The sequence below is a fragment of the Telmatherina bonti genome (genome assembly GCF_933228915.1).
Source record: "Telmatherina bonti genome assembly, chromosome: 24".
NCBI classification, from domain to species: domain Eukaryota; kingdom Metazoa; phylum Chordata; class Actinopteri; order Atheriniformes; family Telmatherinidae; genus Telmatherina; species Telmatherina bonti.
The window spans coordinates 16,159,708-16,185,761 of record NC_136633.1 but is presented as its reverse complement, the minus strand read 5'-3'; the positions used below and the strand labels follow the sequence as shown (position 1 = coordinate 16,185,761).

The window sequence follows — 26,054 nt, the reverse complement described above, 5'->3', positions numbered from 1 at the left end:
CGTCTACTCCAAATACCTCAGTTTGTAAATGCAGATAAACTGTGGAGGATTATAGTAACTGACAGCAAGTCATTTTTTTCATTTGAATCTGTGTTTTATAATCCAAAACTCCATAGTTTAATAAATAAGTCATTTAGGTTACTAATTGTATTTTTATTTTACTTTTTTGTTGTTGAACAGGCAGCTCTTCTCATCTTGTGTGTCTCTGTGAGGACCCCTGGTCATGCCTGTTTAGCTGCCCTGCGTGATGCCTGATCATGACAGCACCACCCTCCTAACCGGACAGACCAAGCGCCGACGTGTTGACATCGGGGTGAAAAGGACTGTGGGTAGTGCACTATTTACCCGCAACAGGGAGACACTGCTCGACAGAATGAACCAATCGCACGGCCCCGATCAGGATGGAGACTGCTCTTTGGTCAGTCACAGCCATGGGGCGACCAACGGTGATGGAGAGAAGTCAAATGTTCTGAGGAAACTGCTAAAGAGGGCCAACTCCTACGAAGATGCCATGATGCCTTTCCCCGGCGCTACAATCATCTCCCAGCTACTGAAGAATAATATGGGAAAACACGGAGGGATTGACTCAGGTTTCCAGGTACACACCAACACATACAGTTAACGGTTCAAATGTAGTCAGTTAATCACAAGCAGATTTCATTACCAATGATCAACTAATTCATTCAACACTGAGAAGCTATTTCACCAATTTACCAACAATTGAGCCAAGAGTATTCAGTCTTTATTAAAGGATCCATTAACTAGTTCATTTGATAAATTAATGCTTTACAAATCCAGTGCTTTTGTACTTCATCACAGGGAAGTGGAGCTTTGTCGAGTGGAGGCTCCGAGATCCAGGCCGAGGATGCCTGTAGCAACTCCTCTCGTGACAGAGACAGCCCATCTGACTGCCTTTCTCCTGGGCCTCCCCTGCCCCCTACGACCTCTTCCTCCTCCTTCGGGCGGCCCATGCCGCCTTCAAACCACAACTCTCAAGGCCCTATTCAGCCCCTCCCCCTCTCCTCCTTTGACATGGACCGACTGTCGGACGAGCATCTCCGTGCCAAGCGAGCCCGTGTGGAAAACATCATCCGTGGCATGAGTCACTCTCCATTGGTCCGACCCAATGCAAGTGACCACGGCCAAGAAAGTAACCGCGAGAATGAGAACAGCAGCAACAGTAAGGACCACAGAGGAGACAACAGCAGCCACAATGCCAGCAGCCGCAGTGATTGCCCTTCTTCCCTGCTGAGCTCCCCAGGTTCACGGGGCGGGGTGGTCAGTGTTGGGGAGGTTTACAGGGAGAACAAGAGAAAACAGCGTCTGCCACAGCAGCAACAAAGCTTCACCCAACTGGTGTGTTCCAGGCAGGAGCACAGGCAGGAAGAGAGAAGACAGCTCAAACTACAGCTGGAAGACATGCAGGTCAGTAGCAGTGAGCAGTTTTTGACCACAAGCATTAGCCACATCATCCTCTTCAGTACATTTCAACAACTTATATGAGAGTTGATAAAACTGAACTCTGAAGATAACTTCTTTAGCAACCTAAAACTTTGACAATCCACAGAGCCTTTTATGTGAAGGTCGATACGAAGAAACCTTTCAAGAATGCATGTTTGCAATCTGATTGTTTGATTATCCAGAAACAAGGAGTTCATACAGAACTGAGGTGTTTGAAAGCTATAGTTGGGAATCTTGCTCAGACATTGTGGTTTCTCATCCTGATAGTCGTCGATACATTTTTTAATAATGAACAAAAAGAAATGTAGTTAGACACCTCAGTTTACTGTAAATCTGTAAAAACTCGGACCAGTCAAAATGTTCGGACTGAAATGGAGTTGTTAATTTCTTATATTTCGTAAGCTTCTTCTCCTGGCTCCCCTCCTTCCCCTCTTGCAGTGCATACCTGATAGCCACACCCTGCATATAAATAGCGGGTTGGGTTGAAAATACAAAGTAGTGAAGAAGAAACTAAGAAGGCAAACATAACTGAGAAAATGCAGGAAGGATTTCCCCGACCTGGCTCGGTTTATTTGCCTCCTCCAGCTAAATAGCTGAGAAAAAGCCTTGGATCGTGTGTCTCAAATAGATTATTGATTGGAGGGGGAGGAGCCAAGACAGGGTGCCACTTTTAAATCCTGCTAGCTCACCAACAATACTTACCCCAGCTTTAATAGCAGGGCTACAAAACAGCAGAATAGGACAACAGAAATGTGCTGCCTAGCATGAAAGTTAAAAATAATCAATGAACAGCAACCCTTCTCTTCCTTCACCACCTCACCATCCCTCCCCCCAGTTCTCCCCAAATGTTCCTTTGATTGTGTAAGTTAATTTATGCAACTCTTCATAATGGTTCAAGAGTCTCTTTCCTTTGTTCAGAAACAACTGCGGCAACTTCAAGAAAAGTTCTACCAGATCTACGACTCAGAAACAGAGGAAGAGGAAGAAAATGGTGAGTGTGGAGAAGCTGAGCGAAGTGGGGAGAGAGAGGAGGATGGGAACTTGTCAGAGGACAGTATCCGCTCTGACGGTCTGGAGGAGAGGCCCAGAGACAGAGGGCGGCATAACCATGATGACCTATCTGAGCTAGACCCAGGTCTGTTCCTGGACCGGGCTAGAGCTCTCCTCCGTGAGCAGGCCTTGATAGATGGAGAAATGGAAGAGGATGTGGACAGCAGGGAGGAAGATGATAGGAATGGAGAAAGGATGATAAAGAGGAGAGCAGCAGGAGGAGGAAGGCAGCTGGCTGAGACTCTGAAGCAGGAACTGAACTGTGCAGTGTCACAGGTCGTCGACACCGTTGTCAAGGGATTCTCCTCCCCCAAGCAGACTACCAATCACCATCATGGCTGCCAAAGCAGCACACCAGCTGCCCCCTCCTCTTCATCAAACTCATCCACTTCTTGTCCACCACCTTTTGGCCCCCTACCTCCTCTTACCCCAGATTCACGCTTCGGTGGTGGCACCTTGGCACTTAGTCTGAACGGTGATGCTAGTCCGACCCCCAACTACCACTCCTCCAACCAGAGGCTGCACTGCTTTGGAGATGTCATTGTCCCAAGCCCTCTGGATTCATTTGGTGGTTTAAGTGGCAGACTGAGCGGTGTGCCGACACCCAACGATCAAACAGAGGCGTTGCCACTGGTGGTGCGCAAGAGCGGAGGAAGCAGCGGTGAAAACGGCAACCCTTCTCTTCCTCCACCTCCACCACCTCACCATCCTTCTCTCCATCCGTCTCCCCTCACAGCTTCACTTGGGTTTAGCCCTCCGTCATTCCGCCACCCATTCCCTCTTCCCCTCATGGGTTATCCCTTTCAAAGCCCCTTGGGTTCACATGGGGGAGCAGGCTATCCTGTGGGGCCAAAGGACCACCATCGGTCCTCCCCAGATTCCATGGACATAACCCGGGAAAGTGTTAGTATCAGAACCAAAATGGCATCCCTAGGAGGCGGCCATATGGGTCACCATCACCACAGACAGAGTTCTCCAAGCCAACATGGACCAGAGGGCTTGTCACTGTCCCTCATTAAGTCTGAGTGTGGGGATCTGCAAGACATGGCCGACATATCGCCTTACTCAGGCACCACCGTATCCTTAATACTGTAATGTTTACCATCTTTTTGTGTGTTGGAGTGTGTATGAATTTTTTTTTTTTTTTTTAAATTCAAACACTTAAAAGATCAAACAAAAGTACTCACTTAAATATTTATCTAAAAGATGATGCATCAGGTTGTGACTACCATTAGATTCAAGCCAAGTCTGAAATAGATGCTACTTCTTACCTGGTTTTGACTAATCATTGCAACAAAACCAACAATACTCCACTTATTCAATGCTTCTTATTTCCAGTCAGAAGAAACCAACTTTGGAATGTGTACTGTTGTCCCATGGACGTCCCAGGTGAAAAACAAAAATAAGCATAATGTAAAGTTAGTCAATTATAAAACACGCTGTTTCATATTCACTTTGAAGATAATAAAAGTAGTAATGGTAAGTAATACATTACCACGTGTGAGCGAATTTAAGGATAGAACATCTATGCTACAATTCTGATTATTTTACATGGTCCACAAGTCACATTTTTCATACAGTCAAACAGTGAGCCATCAGAGAGGCAGCAGCAGGAGGCAAAGTGACAGAAAGTCTTTAATATCAATTAATCTGCATTAATTGGTTCCTGCTCTAAGGCTCTTGTTTCCTCGGTAAGTGGGGAAGATGAAAAGGGCGCGCCGGGTCTTGCAAGTGGGGGAAGATTAAACAGGTCGCACGCTGTTCTCTCAAGCTCTTTTAAGTTGGTGCAGCAGGTTGTGGCGTTTAAAGGTGCTGAGAAAGGCTCGTGAGCTCCCTCTTTAACACACACACACACACACACACACACACACACACACACACACACTGCTCCCACTGTCTGAGACACTCTTGTGCTGTTAGGTTCTCTTTCATCACAAAGACTTTGTACATAAACGCTCAAAGCAAATCATATTTCACTTTGTCTGTGTGCATGTGTGTGTGAGGTGAGACCTTGTTCACAGGAGCTCAAAGCTAATCATATTTCAAAGCGAACGGTAGAGGAGCAGGCAAATGTTTGGCTTCATTGATGGCAGCTTTCTAAATGTGTGTGTGTATCAGTGCTGCAGGCAAACATGAAGCAAAGTGTCATATCTATAACATACATGGTTTCCTCTTTAACATTTTTAACTCTTCTCTCTCTGCTCACATTTTGGAACACTGCTCACTTTCATTTGTTGGCCTTTGCTCTCAGTTGCTTGGCAGCTGTGTGTGTTTTGCTCCCGTTCGTGATGCACGCACACACACTCATGCTAGCACGCAAAAACTCACACTTCTTTCCACAGTGTGTGCGTTTAGACAGGTGTTTGCAGGTAGCTGTTTATCTTTTCGTTCCTTTCATATGGAGAGGGTTTCTCCCGGCCACTAGACTTTGACTCACACATGCACACAAACGAGTGCACAAAATGTGCACGTTTGAACAACAAAGTGAAAAGAAAAATAAGACTTTGAACCTGACAAACAGGGACTCCTTGCAGCTGCGATGAGTATTTGATCACAGTGTCATCTTCAAAGCCAATTTAGATGTTGCTTTATTTAAAAAACAAGAAATATTTGACACGTCTCTTGATCCCGCTGTTTAATTCCTCAATGCTCCGCCATTTATTTGATATAAACAGAAAAAGATCTTTGAAACCAGACATTAGTATTTCAAAGATAGTGACCACCCATAAAAAACAAAACAAAACATGGAACCCTGTTTTTTTGTAGGAATTAAAGAATAAATGTTCCATTATTACTAAGATAAATAAATCTATGAATTCCCGATTATCTATTAAATAATCTTGCAATTAATAAGAGCAGATGGACCAAAAAAAAATCCTCCATTGCAAATATGTGCTGCTTTTAATAATTTTTCCAATAATTCAGTGAAAAAAACATCACTTAGTCAGAGAAAACAAATTTTAAACACCTGACTTGTACTCCAAAACCCGAAACTAAAAGAATTAACTATTTGTCTTCTCTCAACTTAATGGCCTTTATGTTTTTTCTACATTAGAGAACATCACGGTGCAGCTTCCCAACGTTTACCGCAGGTTAAAGGAGTTTTATTTGTTCAACTACAACACAGTCACTGAATCTACTTCTTAAAATAAAACTAGGTTTTTGATCCATCTGTTTTTAATCTAAAATACTTTGTAACCTCCTGGACTTGGTGCAGTTTTACACGTATCCAGGTTTGTTGAACAAAGACGGAGCCACTTATCGTAGTTTTGCTGGTAAATATTTTAAATGATTCATTAAATTGCACCAAAACTTAAAAAGAGCCAGGTCCGAATGAATTTCACATTAAATTAATGTATTTTTCCTATTTTCTTAGCTTTTTATGAATCTCTATTTTAAAACGCACCTTTTACTGAGATGATGTTAGTAGTGGCTCCAAGGCTTTAAAGAAACCTGGCAACTACAGATGATTTCATTCATTGTTCACCTGACATAGTTTGCTCTCTTTCATACAAACATACACTCAGGTCTGTGTAGCTTTAATCCTTTGTACTGAGCTGAGCAGATGTCCTCCATTTATGAATTTATCCCTCCAATCCCCGTCTTTCCCTCCCAATCCACCCATCCCTTTCACACTCAAGCATACACACACACACACACACACACACACACACACACACACACACACACACACACACACACACACACACACACACACACCTGGTAACAAGGTCAAGTTACAGCTGATACAGTGAGCCCTGCACCACACATTCACAGCCGCTTTGACAGATATGCATTAGTTAGAACATGAGCCAATAGGAATAAGTGAAGGAAGAGGAATGGAAGAAAAAGAACAAAACGTCAGCAGCTGCATCATCTATTCACTGACTCACTTGAGGTACTTTTACACAAAAACAAACATCATTTGCCTTTTATCCATAATGATATTAAGTCGCACGTGTTTACACTGAGTCACGTTTGTGCAGTTTTGTACATTTGTGCTCACAGAAAACAAGACGGGCTGCAAATCCTGAACACAGTGTTTTATCTGACCTAAACACACACACACACACACACACACACACACACACACACACACACACACACACACACAGGTAGTGACAGGTTGGTATGAATGTTAACTAAGCGATGGTGTTATTGTCTGGTGTCCTGATGTTTCTGCTGCTAAATGAATGATGGATGACAGACTAATCGAGCTTAAACATGCTGCTGCATCAAGACAATTTGTACATATTGTTTGATTATGTTTTTTTTTTGTGCTGTGAACGCATTTACATTTTGGACAACAGTAAACATGATTTGAAAAACGTTAAAAGGTGGGTACTGTTTAAGCACATGAAGCCAAAATCTTCTTAGCACTTATATTTAAAATCGAGACAAGGGTGGACGTGAAGCGCTGCAGACTTGATGTGTCTAAATAATTCATCCCAATGTGAAGAAACAATTATCGAGAGAAGAAAAGCTAAACAAACATTTTACATTTCTTCTCCACCCTACGCCCTCAAGCTGCTCCTTCTTTCTTTTTCTTCACACCCAATTGCCGATGCTAGTCTTTCCCTCTTTCCAGCCGTACACGGCCCCTGGGGTTTACTTGTGTGCATGTGTGTGTGTGTGTTACTCTGTGTGCTAATTGACCTTGCAGGGGGCTTCATTGATTGCCTCATCTTCTCTGATAGATTATAGGGCTGTTAATGTGGTGGGGAAATGGCAGCGTGGTGGGGCACAGCTGTTGACACACACACACACTGCTGGACACACACACTTTTTGGCGCCCCTGCATCCGAGGCCTCCACAATCATCATTTTCGTTGCTGAGACAGTGGGACGGTCACTGTGATTCAGGAGGGATTGTGCGATTTGAGCAAAAGCCAGCAGGTGCTTGTATTTGTTTGCGCTTTGGGTAAAAAGCGCCACACCCACCATAAGACTTAATTCATCTATTATCTGTCAGTTTTTTCTCTGGTCTTGCAAGAAACCTAAAGCTTAGATTTAACCAATTAGTAAAGTGCACAACACTGGAAGCTGCGTCTAAACCGAAGCGAGGGATGACCCACTTCACTTTCCAACAAAAGCAAGCACGCAGATCGTAAAGTGATCCATTTGAAATGTCGGAACCACATTTTCCAATTGATAAGATCTAAATGTAGAACTCAGATGGCAAATGTACAGGCACTGATGTGCAATTACTGATTGTTGAAGAGGTGAAGCAAGAGCATTTTTTACTACACATACAGGGTTAAAAAGAGGCTGATAAGCTGGGCTGACTCGGAGAAGTTCCCCTCCCTGCGTCACTCTGAAGGTTTTGGCTCCTTAACATGTTATCACTCAGATTCAGGAGGGCTTGTCTCCAAACCATCTGAAGAAAGCCAAGCTGATGTTCTTCTACACTCGGTACCCTTCCTCCAACATGCTGAAAATGTACTTCTCTGATGTAAAGGTAAGACTGCTTCACTTTTACCCTCCTAGCAGTAACTGTTTCCTTGTAATCCTGTGTCTTTTCCTGTTCTATTTAGATTCCCTTTTCTTATATAATTGAATCATCTCATGAATTTGGGAAGATTTTTAAATAATGAACGATATAGCTGGAGGTGTAATGACACCAGAGCGGAGTAAGAGGTAAATCTGGCTGAAAACGATGTAATGTACAAGAAGTTACTGAAAATTAGAGACAAAAAAGGTCAAGTTTGCATTTTAATCACAATTCTCCCTCATAATGTAAAATCTGCAACAAGGATGTACACACAGGAAAACAACACAGAAAAAGGAAGAAAAAAAAAAAAAAGTAACTCATACCCTGTCTTGAGAGGTCCAGCAATTTAAAATCGTATGATGGTCACAGTGAGTGCAAACATAAAGCAAAGGCCTCTTTAGCATCAGTTCTCTAAAACCACATCAGTATATTTCCATCAGCAGATGGGAAAGATGAACAAACAGGTATGCACTTTTGTGGGAAGCGTTTGGTTACAGCTGGGATTTTACCGCTTATAATTATGGCCAACATTCGCTGCCAGGTCGTGTCGTGCTTATCTGCAACTTTTATGCATTCCATTGTCAGATATTACTCAGTTTTGTTACTTCATTATTCTGTAGATGTGAGAGTTTGTGTGTGTGCGTTTGTGTGTGTATGTGTGATGAAACCCTACAGCGCAGATGGGTGCTCCAGTCTGTCACGTCTTTTTAGCATAATTAGAGTTTCTGGCCTTAATCGGCATGGGGTTGGAAGGGGTGTGTGTGTGTGAGGCGGTGGATAACGCCCACTTTCCCTCTCACATCACATACGGTAAGACTCTCCCTCGACACACACACTCTCCATGACCTGAACCTTTGTGTTTTTTTTGTTTTTTTTTCACCCAGAGCACATGCATGTACATTGATGCGTTCACTGTCACTCTCAGTAATATGAACTAACTTGACAGAAGACAGTTGTTAAAAATCAAATCATCTGGCAGGAAACACAAGTATGAAGAAGAAAAAACGAAGGAAAAAAAAAAAAATGTCAAGAAGTGCCAGAAAAAGTTTAAAACAAAGAGGATGACAAAGTGTGTGCATGTGAATATGTTTGGATAAAGTGGTGGTGGTGGGGGGGATGACAACAGAACAACAGCTTTAAAACAAAGGCACTGATTGTTTTGTGTTTACAGGCTGCTTTGGGTTTTGCAAAGGAGCATACGGCTCCTCGACAGATTCAGGACGCTATATTTAAATGAGCAGCCACACACACACACACACACACACACACACACACACACACACACACACACACACACACACACACACACACACACACACACACACACACACACACACACACACACACACACACACGCAGACACCAGCTGCCCTTTGGCTCATATCTGTGGCGACCACTTCCTCATGGCAGTGCCACATCCTCATTGGCTGCCATGGTAACTAGGGTCGCCAGGACACCAGGTTGCTAGGCAAACACAAGGTTGCTAAGCCTACCTGCTGCCAGTGAGAGAGAGAGAGAGAGAGAGAGAGAGAGAGAGAGAGAGAGAGAGAGAGAGTGTGCATCTGATTTGTTAAGAGTCCATTGTCATTTAAAAAAAAATCCAAATATGCAATAAGAAACTGAAATGAGGAGTTGTGTCCAAAAAAGGTTTCTAAAACAATTTTATAAACTTTTTTTTCAGTCTATACCACACTAAACTGATACAATTCTTTCTAAATGAGAATCGCAGGCATTTCTTGTAATCGACTGGCCTCATGTCTTTTGGCTTTGCTTCAAAAAGAATTTTAAAACTTGTTTTTTTTTTCTGGAAACCTTATGCTATCCAATAAAACATTATATTCTGTAACAAAAAAAAAATAAATAAAATTGATGGCTTAAAAGAAATGTTACATCAGGCCATAATGGGTAAAATCAAGAGACACTGTGAACCACAAAGGAATCATTAAACGTGCCGCCAATTTCTGATTTATAACAAAACATTAGCCATTTTTTTTATGTCAAATTGGTTAAATATCCCTGAAATCTAGTTCAATTGGTTCTTACCAGCAGAAATACTTTGTTTAGCCACTTCATTAGAAAACTCAGGATCAAGTGATGTGTACATTTGTGCTCTTGTAAAGCTCCTCCGTAACGTCTTATAAATTCAACATTATGATGCATATGCACAAATACAATTACTTTGAACAGCCTTAAACAGCTATCAACAAATGACTCATTTACATTTTTTATGAATGTGTTAAAGTTATCAAATTAAATCTCAGAACCTCAACATTGCTACTGATAACCACTCAATTCAGAAGCCACTGTTAGCAGTGAGGGCCCATTTTCACTCCCATATTCTCACTTGCTAAGGGTCTGTGAACTTTAAACACAAGAAGAAAGAAGGAAAAATGACACAGTGTAAAACTGTGAAGATATTTGATAAATCAATTTGTCATAATTAAAATGATTTGCTTCTTTTGGTTATTGTAAGTGTTTTCAAAGTCGTTCCTGGCTTTGAGGTTTAGTTTGGTAAATAAATAAGAGCTAATGAGTAAATGCATGGGCTCAGTTGGTGAGTTTATGTTTTGGAGATTGATATTAGCTTTAAAAATTAATCTTGTCTCCAATCTGTGGGTTTATCCCCAAACAGATATTCAATTAATCTCTTCAATCTCGACAAACATGGATTTAGATTAGGAGACATTTGCAGTGCTTTGGCAGGCCACTTAGCTCAGCAGATGGACGGTGTTGCAGCCTCGATCTGTAAACTGCAGCCAGAACCACAAACGGTGGGATTTACTGGACTGGAAACATCTTTCTACTGGAATTTATGGTCTGAGGTTAAATGCCTGAAGCAATGTAGTGATCAAATGTACTGTCACATTGAATGAAAAAACAATTTAGAAAAAGATTTAATTACTTCAGCTTGTCTTTTTTTTTTCTTTTTGCAGTTTTTTAACATCCTGAAGTTTTGAGATTTCAGTCTTTGAGCAGCAACACTAATAGAGAACTAAACAATTCAGCAGCCCGACGAGCCATTATAGATGTAATATAGTGGAATATTACTCAAGCAGGAGTGGATTACTCATTTTGGATGGAAGTGAATTATGACGAACAGTAGTTTTGCAACATGTTGGACTGATTTTTAACAAACTCAATATGTGTGTTTATGGTTATAAAAACATGTTGGGCAGCATAACTGACTCGTTTGTTTTCAGCATTTTCTAGACAACACAACAGACAATAGTTAGGAGGAGCACTTCATTAAGAACATCCACAGCTTCACCCTTTAAGAAATTAAAGCTTCTTTTTAATTCATGTTTTATGCAAATAATGGTTTATAGTAAATTTTAGTTTTAATTGAGTCATAATCCCATTTAATCCAGCATATTTATGAGTGGGAGGAAGTCTGCAGATATTACTTTGCTTAATACAAAAAAAAAAAAAAAAAAAGATGAAACATGGATAATCCTATTTGTGATGAATGAGGTTGTTCTTTTCAAGGCTTTGCTAATGTGTGTGTTTGTGTGTGTGTAATACTAGAGATGTAGAGCACCCTCTTGCTGTCTGTCTATATGTGTGTCCTGTTTCATTGTCCCACTGCATTCATTAACCTCATCATTACCATATTTCCAAAATCCGGGTCAGTGTCTCTTTCTCTTTTTCTTTCTCTCACCCTCTCTATTACTCTTACCCCCTCCACCTCACCTACCCCTCCTTCCATGGGAACAATAAGTAGCATGTGTTAGCAGGATCAGGGAGATTCACTGTAAGGGAATTAGGCCCTTGAATGGCTTCCCCTAATTGGACTTGAATGGACTTGGTCTATGGGAAACTGGTTCTTAAAGATGAGCCTCTTACACACAATGGTCTCCGCGCTCGGTGTGGGAAGTGGGTTGAGCTGACAACTGTTTTAGGCACAGATGAGCAAGCACACACGTACACATGTAAGGCATCTTAATTGCGCGGTGAAACCTCTTGCCTTCTGACCAGACAATCGTACACGTTAGCACGAGACGCTGAGGTTGCTGATGTCTCGCCTTGAGAGAGTCAGTGAGAGTAATTAAGACCTCATTAAGACTGGAGGAGGATTAATTAGATGCTTGCTGGCTCGGGGAGCTCCTTCTAACTCGCACACACACACTTGCTCGCAAGTTTTTCTGCCAGCTGACGGTTTTTGCTCTCACTCACTGACACAAGCACACATTGAGCGTGGAGCTGCGAGGGGTTTCCGCCTTGAGAGGCTGAAATGACATCTCTATGCAGCCATCTCAGCGGGAATCAATTAGTGTCCAACCCGCCGCACACCTATCTTTTCAATTAGCTACACAATGAGTTACAAAGCCAATTTGGCGTTGTTAGGATATGAACATGTTACAGCTTGTCGATATTGGTTTAACGAGACTGAAGGAATCACCAGGTTTAAGTATTAAAATCTCTCTCAGGGCTTTGGATGTTCAATGTGCACCCGTGCGAGGAAGCACAAAGAAAGAATTTTTTTTTTTTATTACTTAAGCTTTCATGATTAAATCAGGATGAAAGGAATTAGAAAGTCAATATAACCCAATGACTGCGCTTAATTTTTGCTGTCATATTATTGTAGGAATATTAAGCAAAAAACCATTTAGGATGGAAAAGGTTTCTCCTGGTATAAATACATAATTTCACATATTAGGAGGAGATACCGCGCGACCGCAAATGAAGGATTCTGTGTGCCATCACAATCAAGTAAGAGAAATTCCCTAAAGCGTTGTAATGTAGAAGTTAGAGCAGCTATTCCTCCAGGACCCACAGAAACACTTTCAGACACTGTACAACAATTCCTAGATTTCCGTCGATTTTGCACTTTTAAGTTGTCCTCTGGAAAATTTGCAGAGCTGTGACGATTTTAGTTGAAGCGAGCAGATTCTTAAAGGATGCGAGGGTTTGCCCTTCCGATGTGGCCTAGGGGGCTGACAACACCCACCAACAAGAGAAGGAGAGGGGAATCAGGCCACCCTGACACCTTCTGACACTCTCTCTTTCCCCCTTTTCATTGTAAACAGAAAATGGCATTCCTTGAACTCAGCATTTTGCCTCCTCGCCATTTCCATTATCTTTGTCTTTTTTTCTTTTATTTCCCTTTTTGTTTTGTGCTGATGTGATGAGCGCTTTGAGACTAAACGGGACAGGAGGTTGTAGGTGTAGGCATTTATGTCTACGTTCTGTCTTTAGCTAATACCCCTTCTGAGTTTTTAATTTTCCTTCTCTGTTTTTAAAATAGACAGCTAATAAAAGTGAAAAATGCCTCATTTTCTTCAGCAGTGCTGTGCAAGTCTTGAGCCAGCTATAATTTCAATGGGAAATAGATTTAGTTGTTTATTTAAATGTGCAAGCACAGAGGCAGGGCCACAAGGCAAAACAATGATGGTTCGATTCTAATGAGCCTGGAAGTACATTTCTAATGGGATGGTTTGTGGTCAACACAATTATAAGCATTCCTGTCATTTGTAAGTGGTCTTTATGAGAAGCTCTCCAGGCTTCCTGAAGGACTTTTGAAAGCTTTCCTTTAGATATTGGCCAGCTTTTGTTCCGTACTTTTGTCAAGATGATTCCAGACTATTTCAGTAATGTTGAGGTCCAGACTCTGGGGGGTATTCATCACTCCATAAGACCTATTGCCCCTGATTTTCTGTCCAGATCTTGTGTCATTTGGCATTCCTCGGCCTTTTCTCACTGTTTTCCCTCCTTAAGAATGACTTTTTGGCAGTTTACCCACCACAGAGACCATTTCTGATGAGACCTCTCAAGTGTTGTGTCATTACTTTGCTATATATTTTTCCTATTGGTTAAAGACATCATCTGTTGTACTTTTATTTTATCTTTTATACCCAGTACGTCTTTCTTTTGATCTCTACTTGTCCAGTTTTCTCGAATTTTTAAAAACACAATTCATCACTACACTAAGGACACACTGAGTTTTCAACTACTAAACTTATTATGTAAAAATCTGATTCTATATTTATCTTTTATGTTTATTTTTGCAGTGTATTTCTGCAGTATACATGCATCAGACTAAATAAAAACCTCAAAATGACAATAGTTTCGTCTCCATGTTTAAGTCACAGGTGGATGAAACGGTTTTCTTCTTCATGCAGGTCTTGTCTTCTCTTTTGTTAAATACTAGTGCAGCGCCACCTTTGGTTTGGCTCGTTTTACCAAAGAGCAGCATGAATACGATCTCGGTATGCATGGATACACCCCCCTACAACTGAGCCGAGTCTCCAGTCCGACCGAGTGTAGCGGACTATCCTGAAGTGAATGCACCCTTAAGGTTTTTTGCACAGAAGGTCCATCATTCTAGTCGATCTTCTCCATTGTCAGTGGGAGAAGCTGAATAAATAATGATGCCATTTACAACAACTACGACTCTGTGAAGGCTTGCAACTGTATTTCAGTATAGAGTTTTGTGGGGGCTTTTTTGCTTTTGCTTTTTGTTTGTTGGTGCCCACCGAGTCCCATCTGACGGGGGATAAAAGCAAAAAACCTAGGAGTGCTGCTAAGCTTCACAATGCAGTGGTTTAGCCACTTTATGACAATTACTGTTTGCCAAAATCCCGCTGAAGTCATCTTTACGTGATTTAAATCTTGCTAAGATCAGTATTAAATGCTAACGAAAAGTGTTTCATCAGCAGTTCCACAGACGATGTGGGGTATTTATCAGCTCCTTCTCCATACTGCATCAATGGAAACGCAACATCCAATACTCATTCATGCATTCATTCATTATCCTAACCGCTTAGTCCGATTAAAGGTTGTGGGGAAGCTGAAGCCTATCCCAGAAGTCTTTGGGCGAAAGGCAGGGTACACCCTGGACAGCTCGCCAGTCCATCGCAGCATCCAATACTCATTAGATTTTTTACAATTTTCAACATTAGGGCTTCTAGAGGTGGCACACCTGACTTTTCATTAACATTAACAACTGAGCAACAACATATAAATAGATCAGGTCTCATTGATCCGACCTGATATGATCAAGATGCTTATTCAGATATGATGTCATGTGATTTGTTGAAGTCGGAAATGAAAAGCACAGGACATCAGAAGTAAAAAAAGAAAAAAAAAAATTTTAACCTTCTTGCTAGAACCAACTAACTTTCTACATATACATTCTACAAATTACTGCAGGTGAAATGAGCACACGACACGCACTTGGTTTGTAACAGTTGCTGTTTGTTTCATTGATGCGTAGCTGACATCTTGCGTTTGTTAAATGCTGAGTTATCATGTCCCTTTCATGCAACTCTTTTGTGGGTCGCCACCCCCTCCCCAGCTCACACACAAACACTTTCCTCTCCTGCCTCTCCTCTTTGTAAAACCAACCCCAGCAGACACACATATACCCCCCCCCACCTCCAGACCCCGCACTTATGCTCCATTATGTCACCCCTTCCGACTGCTCCTGAAAAAATATCTGTTTTCCTCTCTGTCGCTCATCTCTCCCTCTGTGCATTCCTCTTTCACACTGTCCAGTCCTCTTTCTGCAGCCCTGTCTGCCTTTCTTTCCCCATCTCTCCTCCTCATCCCTTGTTCCTGTGAGACAATGTCTTGTAACAATACCGAGCTTAATCTCCGTGTCAAAGCCGTTTTTCCCCTTCGCTGAGCACACATACAAACACACACATACACTTTCACTGGGCTGGCAGTGAGGACTTTTTTTTTTGTTGTTTTTTTTTGGATGTTTTGTGTCTTCTCAGTGAGGACTGAAAAAACCAAAAGACCATCGAGTTGTCATACATAAACAGCGTACTTACAGTCCTTTGTGTTGTTATGAAAACCTTTAATCATTTATTCAAAATCTGCAGCAATCAAATGCCTTTAAACACTAAGCTTCGTCTTCGTTTGTGTTCTTACAACTCAAAATACACTCCTCAATATATGATAGTTTATAATCTTTGAAAGTGGTCTTGAGTAGCATTTCCTGGTTTCCAGAAAGTTTTTAAATTCTTTTTTTTCCTTTGGGCATTTTTCTGACCTGCCTTTTCACTTGTCTTCAGTCCAGTTCTTATATTTCTCTACTTTAAGAGAAATGTGTTCATAAAAGCTGCTTCACTCTCACTTATGATCCTTTAAACACAAAAGGAAATTAAGGGATAAAACGCTGTGTATCAGTTAATAACGCATTTAAATGTTATCAGTGACCAATTTGCAGAGATAATATTGAGTTGTATTTATGAAAAATGCCAAATACGACACAAAAAAACAGAAAGAAGAAGAAAACTGAGCTTGTCATGAAGGGTGTTCTTAGAAAGTTTTAGAAAACTATTGTGGAGTTACAAGCCTAAAAATGTACAACTTTCAAATGGTTTCCTAAGGAAGTCTAAAGGTTAAAGGACGGTGGTATGTCAAATGGCACAAGAAATGGACTAAAAATGTGTAGCAACAGGTCTGATGGAGTGATGATCCCAGATCTCAACATTATTAAAGCCGAGTGGGATCATCTTGATATGGAGGACTGAACAAAAAGCAGCCGGCATCCAAAGAGCTGTGGGGTGTCCTTTGAAAAGCTTGAAGATCAATTCAAGCTGTCTGTAAAGCGTCTTGAGATGGCATTGCCGTGATTTGACGCTATATAAATAAAGTTGAATTGAATTGAATTGAATCAATTCCTAAAAATTTTATAGAAAAAAATGACAAGAAAGAATTAAGATGCTCATTCAAAACACTTACTTTCAAGTATTCATTGTTGTACATTACAATATTCAAACATCTCTGGAGTGTTGATGTCTTCAGACGAGTTTTTAAAGCAGTAATAAAAAGGTAAATTTAATAAATAATGCATTTAGAAAATAAAAGGTCTGCTAACTAAAATACTTTTTAATTAATAACACATTTTTTCTCCACCTTTTCCTTTTCTAAAGAAGCCATCAAAGTGGAGATGATGTTTAGTGGGTAATGAGGTAGATAAATGTTTTTGTTTTTTTTACCATATATACATTATTTAAACTGTGGATTTATTTTCTGTGGTTCCTGGTACTCTAAATGTGTTATACCAAGTGCAAACCAGTAGATGCTGTTTAGATTTTGTGCGTCTTTTTTCATCCCAGAAACAAACACTTATGAATTAAAGTACAGTAATTAACATAATTTACTTTCACTACAGCATAACCAGTAATAGTATGTATGTGTGCAGCAATTTTTCATTTTATCAGAGCAGAGCTGATTTTTGTTTTTGCGTAAGGAAACAAGAACATGATTTGCATGTAAAATCCATGCTGCAAAACAAAAAGCAAATTCCTTTATGGAAGCTGTGCCATAAACAGTCATACAGAGCCCAGTTCAAGGCAAATCTGATGACATGCTGTCATGCAAATAAACTCCAAAGCAAACATCAGGTTGTGACATGTTACATGATACAGCAGGAAACATTCAGCAGGCTTACTCTGACATTAGAATTTGTTCCTAAGAGATGCCTTTTGATAATCCTGGAAAAAAACTTTCAGTCATGTAATGCCCATCAATTTAATTTAAGATGAAACATTGTAACATTGACCGTCTCTCATGACTCCTATCCTCGATCACATCACAGTCACAGGAGCAAATCAGTATGAAATCATTTTAATGGTTTTGAGAATTTGAGCTGTTCTCTTCAGGAAGTTCTTCAAGCCCTGACAGTGTCTGCAAAAATTCACATGTACATCCATTACATAAGTAAAACTCAGTTTTCAGTGCATGTATTTCTGATGTTCCTCTGCAGTTTAACCGGTGCATCACCTCCCAGCTGATCAAGTGGTTTAGCAACTTCAGGGAGTTCTACTACATTCAGATGGAGAAGTTTGCACGGCAGGCCATCAACGAAGGGGTGACCGCTGCTGAGGAGCTGACGGTGGGAAGAGACGCGGAACTTTTCAGAGCCCTCAACATGCACTACAACAAGGCCAATGACTTTGAGGTAAGCTGGGCAAGAGAGGGAGCTTATAGTTGGGGTATGCAATGTCAATTATCCTCTTTGAATCTTCTCAAAGCATTTTTCTTCATTTTCATACTGTAAGTTTGACTCAACACTTGCATGCTTGTCTTTTACGTTGACCTTTCAGAAGGTTAAGATAAAAGTAAAGATTATTGTAAATACTTAGATTTAAATTAGGACATCTATATTCCCAAATGTTTGTCACTTAGCTGAGCTGAGTCTGAATTAAAACACAACTCTCTCCCATACACACTAACAAAAATGTCCTTTATTAAGTCAGCTGTTCGCAGCGCAACAATCACCTCATGATTCTGCTGAGGTGTGGATGTCGCAGTACATGTGCACGTGTGTGTGTGTGTGTTCGATGAGGCGAAAGAGGACGCTGCTGGAGGCACGGGTGTCCTTGTCAAAGCGATTTGCAGAAGTCACATTCCCTCCTTCACTTTTCCCCTCCCAGTATTGGTCTAAGGGGACCTGAGGGCCCCTAAACTACACAGCCTAACATCAGCAGCATTTAGATGGCGATTAACGCACACCCTCTCGCTGACACACAAACTTGTCTTTTTTGCTTAGGGAGATGAATGTTAAAGCGTAAATGCACAAAGAGTAAGATCCACCGACGCCACACACCCACACAGTTGCAGATACACACATCTTGGTATCTTGGTTTCCTATTTGGAGGAATGGATCGCAAATGCTTTGCATAGTTTGCATATTAAGAGTCAGGTAGCTTTTCACAGGTGTGTATGTAAAAAGCATATACAGGAAATGGGTGCACACACATGCAAATGATTGATGTGTTTATTTTGGCCAGTGATCAGACGGGTTATTTTGAGGGGTGCCATCGGGTTTAGGAATAAACGTGCCGTAAAAGTTACACACACTCTGCAGCCTTTAAACAATGAAAATTCTCACACTTTTGTTCAACTTCATTTCTGTGAGGTATTTCCAGACACCTGTCACCTATTACTTCTCTTTATGCGCTTTTTAAGCCTTACTTTGTTGTACATTTGCAGCTCTGAGTGGGACAAGTGTTCTTTGAGGGCCAGTCCCAAGCCCAGATAAATGCGGGGGTTTGCGTCAGGAAGGGAATCTGTCATAAAACTTGTGCCAAAACACAACAGTCAGCCGATGAATCGCAGTGTTGACCCGAAAGCTGAAAGGGGATCGACAACTTGGTTGCACATTCAGTTGGGAACTTTTGTTGATGGACTATTTCTAGCATTTCATTTCTGAAATTTATGTCAGTCATCTCAAACTTAAACTCCACCTCATCTCTGTAAATGTGTTTTCATTATTCCCCTGGAACAACCTAAAGTTAACAGTTAAATGCAGCATTTGGACTCAGACGTTTATGCAGCTTCCTTCCATGAAGAAGACTTTTTTTTCCACCGCAGTTATGTTAAAACACAAATGCAGAACAAAAGAAATTAGTAACTTGAGGAAACTGAGGAAATACAGTTGAAGTGCACTTCCTGGTTTGACCACTCCATGTAGACCACTGGGACCAGTGACCTCCAGCTGAGACACTTCACTCTTCAACTCACTTCATTTGCAGAATAATCCATGTAACATAGGCTACGTTCAGACTGCAGGGCTTGCTGCTCATATCAGATGTTTTTGTGAAATCCGAATTTTTTGAAAGTCCGTTTACATTTCCGATCAAATGTGACTTGTATGTGATCCCCTGTATGAACCTCATGCTCAACGGAAGCGTCCCGCATGCATAGAAGACACAGCGACGTGCAGTGAGCGTGCGTGTGACGTCTTTGTGTTTGCAGAAGTAAATATGGATGGCAGCAGAGCATTTGCTATTTTAAAATGTTTGTCCAACCGTAGCCACAACATTGTAAAATGGGTTCGTTTTAAGGAGTCGTTTACGGAAGAGGAAAGTAAAAGTTTTGGTCAAGGCCTTTGTGGAGCTGTGGCAGCAACAACTGCAGAGAGAAACGTTTGGGTACGGAGTTGCAGTCAGGATTGGTGGGAGAGTGATGTGAGCGCATTTACCGATAAGAGTTCATAAACAACAAACGCAAAATAATGACGTTTGTCGTGTGTCAATGCTACCTGACCGTTCAGACTGAAGTCGCATGGCAAAAGATCAGATACATATCGGATTTAGGACCACATATCCAAGCGGCCTGGGTCGCATTCGAAAATATCAGATCTGTGTCGTTCAGACTGTTAAGAGAAGATCGGTTACAGGTCGCATATGGGCAAAAACATCGGATTTAAGTACTTCAGCCTGTAGTGTGAACGTAGCCTTAGACTGGAGTGGAGTTACACAAAGACCCAGGGCTGTATTATTACTTTAACCCTTGAAAAAATGCGCTGAAGTGAATAAGTTCTCGATGGTGATGGTCAAAATGCACCTTGTATTAAGCCTTTAATATTTAGGACTGCATAGTTTCATAGTTGCTCCTTTTCAACATTAATTTGAAGTAAATGTTGTATACATGTGCTTAATTTCTCCAAAGTTGAAAGCAACCTCATGTGAAATGAAAGCTACATCGGCCCGAGCCTCATGCCAAACCCCCCCCCCCCTTCTCCTCTTCACAATGCAGCGTGTTAAGAACCTAACAAATATGAATGTTGTGGTTCAGATCCAATGTATTACGATGGAGATATACAATGCGCATTAAGTGGAAAAAATGGGCATAAATGCCAAGATGGCAGACACCCCATTGCCATGGCAACAGGTGTTTGATTAACTTTTTTTCATGTCTCGGGGTGTTACACCTGTCTGCCAAATTTCGTTGTCCTACGTCAAAGTAGACTTTTGAGAGCCAATTCATTAGGGCAATTTTTTCCTGTCTAGGGGGCGCCGTAGAGCTATTTATACATTGAAGTGTATGCAGACCATTGAATATAGAAATTTTTACCGGGCTTGTGGTGTGTGCCAATTTTCACAACTGTTCATGGGGGCTAAGGGGTCCAATTTGACAGAGTTGTGCTTAGAAGGAGAAGAACGAGAACAAGAATAAACATTTGGATAACAACAGTGTCCAAGCTATACGAAGTATACCCTAATAAATCGACGTCTCAATAAATCCTGTCAGAATGCAAACTAAAGACTGGCTGAAAGGTAGAAATCGATCCAAATACTTGGAGCTAAAGGGCTAATTTGCACTGCTACAACATATAATTGTAATCAGTAGATGCTAATAAGGACATATGAAAGGTTGTGTGTGTTTGATAAATTGAAGGTATATATACACCTTTCCTCCCCTTTTGTTCCCCTTCCATCTTGCTTTCTCCTCTCCCTTCACCTCCCTCCTTCCTTTCATCCGTCCGCCCTGAGGGAACATTACTGGCTAGGGACCCTTTCTCCTTCTCCTTCCCTTCCTCTCTCCGTCTCTCTCCCCCCTCCGTCAAACTCAGAGGCGTGAAACTGGAACCACGGCCGATTCAGCAAGTCTCCTAACATACACACACCTAAGTCTCCTCCTTTTGCCAAATTTAGCATCATCAGAGTTCCACCTTGGTTTGTCCCCCATCACACCTCTCTCCCCTCTCTTCTCCTACCTCCTCACTTTGCTCTTTCCTTCTTCCCTATCCTTCCTCCCCCTCTTCATGCTCAAAGTGTCCTCTATTGATACGTACTCTTTATCGCTGTTTTCTTCTATTTATCTTTGTTCTCTCTTTTCTTCCTTATTAGCTTATTCTTTTACAACCCTCAGCTGTCCTTCTGCTATTGCACCCCATCACTGCGTTCCTCTGAAGTACCAACCAAAATTAATTCATTCTGAAACTGTGAGAGCTTGGAAAAAAGTTTGGGCAACTTGTACTTTGAGGAGTATCACAGCTCGTACAATTGCATGCATTCTGTCTGCAAAAGGTCTCTTGTTCTTTGTTTACGGGCATTACTTTTTTGAGGTCCTTCAAAGTTTGATGAATGTTCTGGAACTTTGTGGGTCATAGAAAAATCTTAAATGTCCATGGGGGGATTGGACATTTATTTTAGGATAGTTTTCATCTCATAGAAGCCATCCCTTTTTTCTTTATCCCAAGTTAAGCTTGTTACATCCTCCGCAAGAAAGAAGAATTTTTATATTCCACTCATTTATATTCCACGAGAAACTTTGTAGTGGCGAGGGATCACTGCGGGTGGCGATGTCTGTTTTTATGTGTAATGAACCCGGTTATTTCATTTTTGACAAGCAACTTCGTCCACGGCAGGACGGTTTGTGCACGCAGCTGGGCCCGTGTGATTTAATGCCACATGTTGGAAAAATGTTCGAACTTTTTTTTTTTTTACCACCTTGATCAGCCGCTTTATCAAAACAATTCGTTTAACCCGCAACAAGAAAAATGCCAAAGCAGCATCTTTCCGCTTCATGCTTTTCCGTGTTAGCCACGCCCACCTCAAATTTCCAACCAATCACACGATACTTCTCGGAGCCCCGCAAGAAAAAACTTCTGCCAGCCTGACGTGACGTGACGTGACGTGACGTGACGTGACGTGACGTGACGTGACGTGACGTGACGTGACGTGACGAGAACTGTCTTCAAACACGTCTGTGGGAACAAAATGACGTCATTTTCTTCTTAGGGCCTCCAGATCTGAGAGTTCTCGCTTCTCATGGAGGATGTAACAAGCTTTACCCCTCCTTGCACAACGGTTTAATGTTTGCTTCCAGATATTATCATTCATTCATTCATTCATTTTCTGAACCGCTTAATCCAATTCAGGGTCGCGGGGAAGCTGGAGCCTATCCCAGCTGGCTTTGGGCGACAGGCAGGGTACACCCTGGACAGCTCGCCAGTCCATTGCATATTATATATATATATATTATGACTCCATTCATCCTTTTACTGGTCACAACACCAGTCCAAAGCATAACCGATTAACTTCCATCCTTACAAGATGGAGATCTCCTTTCCATTAGATATCTAACATATGTTTCTTTTTTGAGTCAATAAAAGTTTGACTTTAATGTCTACTTCATAGGACTTGTTTCCAAAATGCATCAGGCTTGTTCAGATGTTCATTTGCAAACATATGACGCAGAGTCTGATCCATTCTCCTGAGAGTCTTTGACAGGCAGATGAGGGTTTTTGCTTAAATAAAAAGTGATTCATAAATCAATGGCTAAACCAACTTTTAAACATCTACATTTGGAAATATTTGGAGTTTGTCGCGTTTTGTTTTTTGTTGTTTCACCAGTGAATCGTCCTTAGCTTCGGATGGGTTGAGAGAAAAAAAAAGCTTGTGTCATTAGTGAACATACATGGCCAGCATTTTAATCAGTTGTCGTAGAAAGGTGAGCGTAATCGTCGGGACTTTGTGTGTGTTGTCTTCCAAAGTTGGCATAAACAGGCTCCAATAATTATAGCAGCCTCATTAATTACCTCCTCCTCCTGCCTCTCCAGCCACATTCTTTCAACTCTTCTTTCTTGTTTACCTCCGTCTCTCCATCTCTCACTCCTTACAGTCTCCTCTCTCCTCCTCTCAGTCATCTCTGAAACAATTTTGTGCTAATTGCAGCTCTGCCCACTAATTAATGAGGAAAGGAAAGAAAGAGAGGAGGCTGGAGAAAGGGGAAGAAAATTGGGAATAGTCTCATCTTCTAAAAAAAAAAAAAAGAAAAAAAGTGGGAAACAAAAAGGGACAGATATTTTCTGTGCCAGGACACTCGGGGAAAGGTGTCAGGCTCCAGCTTTTGCCAAGAGGAAGAGGAACCTTTCTTCCTTCCATTTTATTTATTTCTTACACTGCAAACAGATTGATGTGTTGCTGCTTACATATGCCAGCAGCATGTGTGTGTGTGTGTCACATTTAGCTGTTGCTGTAGGATACTTACAACTGCGAGGCTTAAGTATGCCGAAGCACATGCATTATTTCAAACGCTCAAACCTTAAACACACTTTAAAGTAAACGTGAAGGAGGAAGAATGAAGTGTGCAGAGGGACAAAGCTGTCATATTTTGTTGCGTGTGTGTGTGTGTGTGTGTGTGTGTGTACTGGGTGAGGAGGGACAATGAGACATTTTTTTAAAGCCTTCTAGAGGACGTTCTCATCTTTCCAGTTCAAGGATCCTCGCTGGCTCTGTCAGCACCAAATGACGGCACAGCTGTGCCTCACGCATTCACACACATATATGTCAACACACACATACACACAAATACTCATTTGTGTTCATTTGAAAGTGCAGAGATATCCTCTCTTGAAGGGTAGGTGTGGCCGCCACCAAAATCTGCCCTTTGACTTTGAGAAACACACACACACACACACACACACACACACACACACACACACACACACACACACATCGACACACCTGGAGGCCATGGAGTGGTCACACACTCACATTTCAGGGCTATCTGGTTTCATAAGCTGTGTTCTTCATGAAAGGCTGAACTTCTCATGTCTTTCTCCGCCATTTTAAATTCTTTGTCATCCTTTCACTCTCCTTATTCATCTATTCACTCATCTTTTCCGCTTCCTCTTTATGCAAGCCCACTCAAACGGGGGCTGAACACGACTCCCAGGAATCAGCTCTGAAAGTGGGATTTCTTTCGGATTCTCTCTTCTCATGGAGACCGAAAGAAGAAGTGCCTTTATCTTTTTATTCTTTATCAAAGATGTGTGTGTGTGTGTGTGTGTGTGTGTCTTAATATTGTTCCGTTTTGCTCCGTTTGTAATGTTTGTTTCTTCTTCCTTAAATTACCACAACTTGTGGTACTGTGCTGTCCTCACCTCTTCTACTCAACCTACCCAGAAGGCACACACACATACTCACATGTGTATACTCACTTGGAGTAATGGATCAGCCTTTTGAGAGGAGGTGAACTTCAAAGACTGCAGCTGTCCTGCTTTTCTTTCCCTCTACATCCCTTTACTGCAGCTCTGATCGTCTATCTTTTTCTGAATTTTGAGTTTGGACAATAAATACATCTTTAGCCCTAGAACAATAATGTTGGATGATTAGCCACTCAAAATCAGTGTTACATGACTGAACATCTCTCAACCTTAATGTTTGAGGGTTAAGGTCACTGTAACTACAACACTGTGTAAAGGTCATGAACCTTCATTCTCTCTATACTGCAAGGAAAGCAGGAAATAACTGAAGCAATCATCCAACACACTGGTTTTCTGATATTAACTTACTTTATTGGTGTAAAAATAAAATTATATTACTAGTAAATGCAACTAAACAGGGTGTTGGTCAAAAAGTTTCTTTGCCAATTTCTTAGTCATTATTTTCCACATTGAGCAGTTTAGCAAACAAACAAATGGTCAGCTACCAGGCCTGGACGGAAAAAAAGGAGTGAAAAAAGTAGCAAATGTGCAAAGAAAAACTTTACAAGCCTTTCAGAAAACCATTGCTTCTTAAAAACACAAGTTTAGAAATACCCCAAGTGTTGCCTAGAATTAAATATAAAAAGTAAACATTGCAACCAAATTTTAATGCATCGTGTGGCGCCAAATGTGTCTTATAATAAATATTCATATTTAGTATAAAAGTGATATCCTGAGTTGCAGTTAAATTCGACAGCGTCACAGAGATTGCTGCAAACTTTGCAAAATCTTTGAGTCAGTGGGGGCGGGTGGACAGGCAGCACACGGCTTAAGACTCTGACACCTGACACTGGCATGGCAACATATTGTTAGCTGTCCACTCTGAAGATAAAGTGAGCGACAAGTTTAATTTTTCATCCTTAATGAAGACCAAATCTGTCTCAGATCCTAAGTCCGACCAGTGAATGGACTAAAAAGCTGTCTCCTTCTTCTTAGCCGACATATTCAGTGAAGAAGTTGCTTTTTTGTTTTTTGTTTTTTTTTCTTAGCAAAGTTAAACACACTCACCAGGCTATATTTCTATGTGAACACACACTTCTGAAGCTGCTGTCACTCTGTGACATCAAGAATGAACATTAAGTAATCAAGTCTTCTTCTCTGTCTTTTCTTGTTTGCTTCTGCTTGACAGAGAGCGGTATGTTTCAGACAATGCCACCTGCCAGTTTCTGTCACTATAATTATAGCTATCTGCTTGCAGTGCGGGTGTGTGTGTGCGCGCCTCTGTGTGTGTCTTAGTATTCCAGTTGAGAAGACGAAGGCATCATCTTTGTCACCGAGCCTGATTGGAGTCACAAGGGGGCGGCGTATGAATGTGTGTGTT

The 26,054-nt window shown here is 41.3% G+C and overlaps 1 protein-coding gene across 1 annotated transcript in view; it reads left to right on the top strand.

The window, feature by feature from the left end:
* Positions 1-247: 247 nt before the first annotated feature.
* LOC306773774 (prospero homeobox protein 1-like) overlaps positions 248-26,054 on the top strand; it is a gene marked incomplete at both ends in the record, with an annotated part of 38,573 nt that continues 12,766 nt past the window's right edge. Inside the window, 5 exons of the mRNA XM_079263676.1 lie at positions 248-598; positions 820-1,425; positions 2,380-3,588; positions 7,861-7,968; positions 17,720-17,914. Of these exons, the coding sequence (XP_079119802.1) occupies positions 248-598; positions 820-1,425; positions 2,380-3,588; positions 7,861-7,968; positions 17,720-17,914 (2,469 nt within the window). The remainder of the gene's footprint in view (positions 599-819; positions 1,426-2,379; positions 3,589-7,860; positions 7,969-17,719; positions 17,915-26,054) is intronic.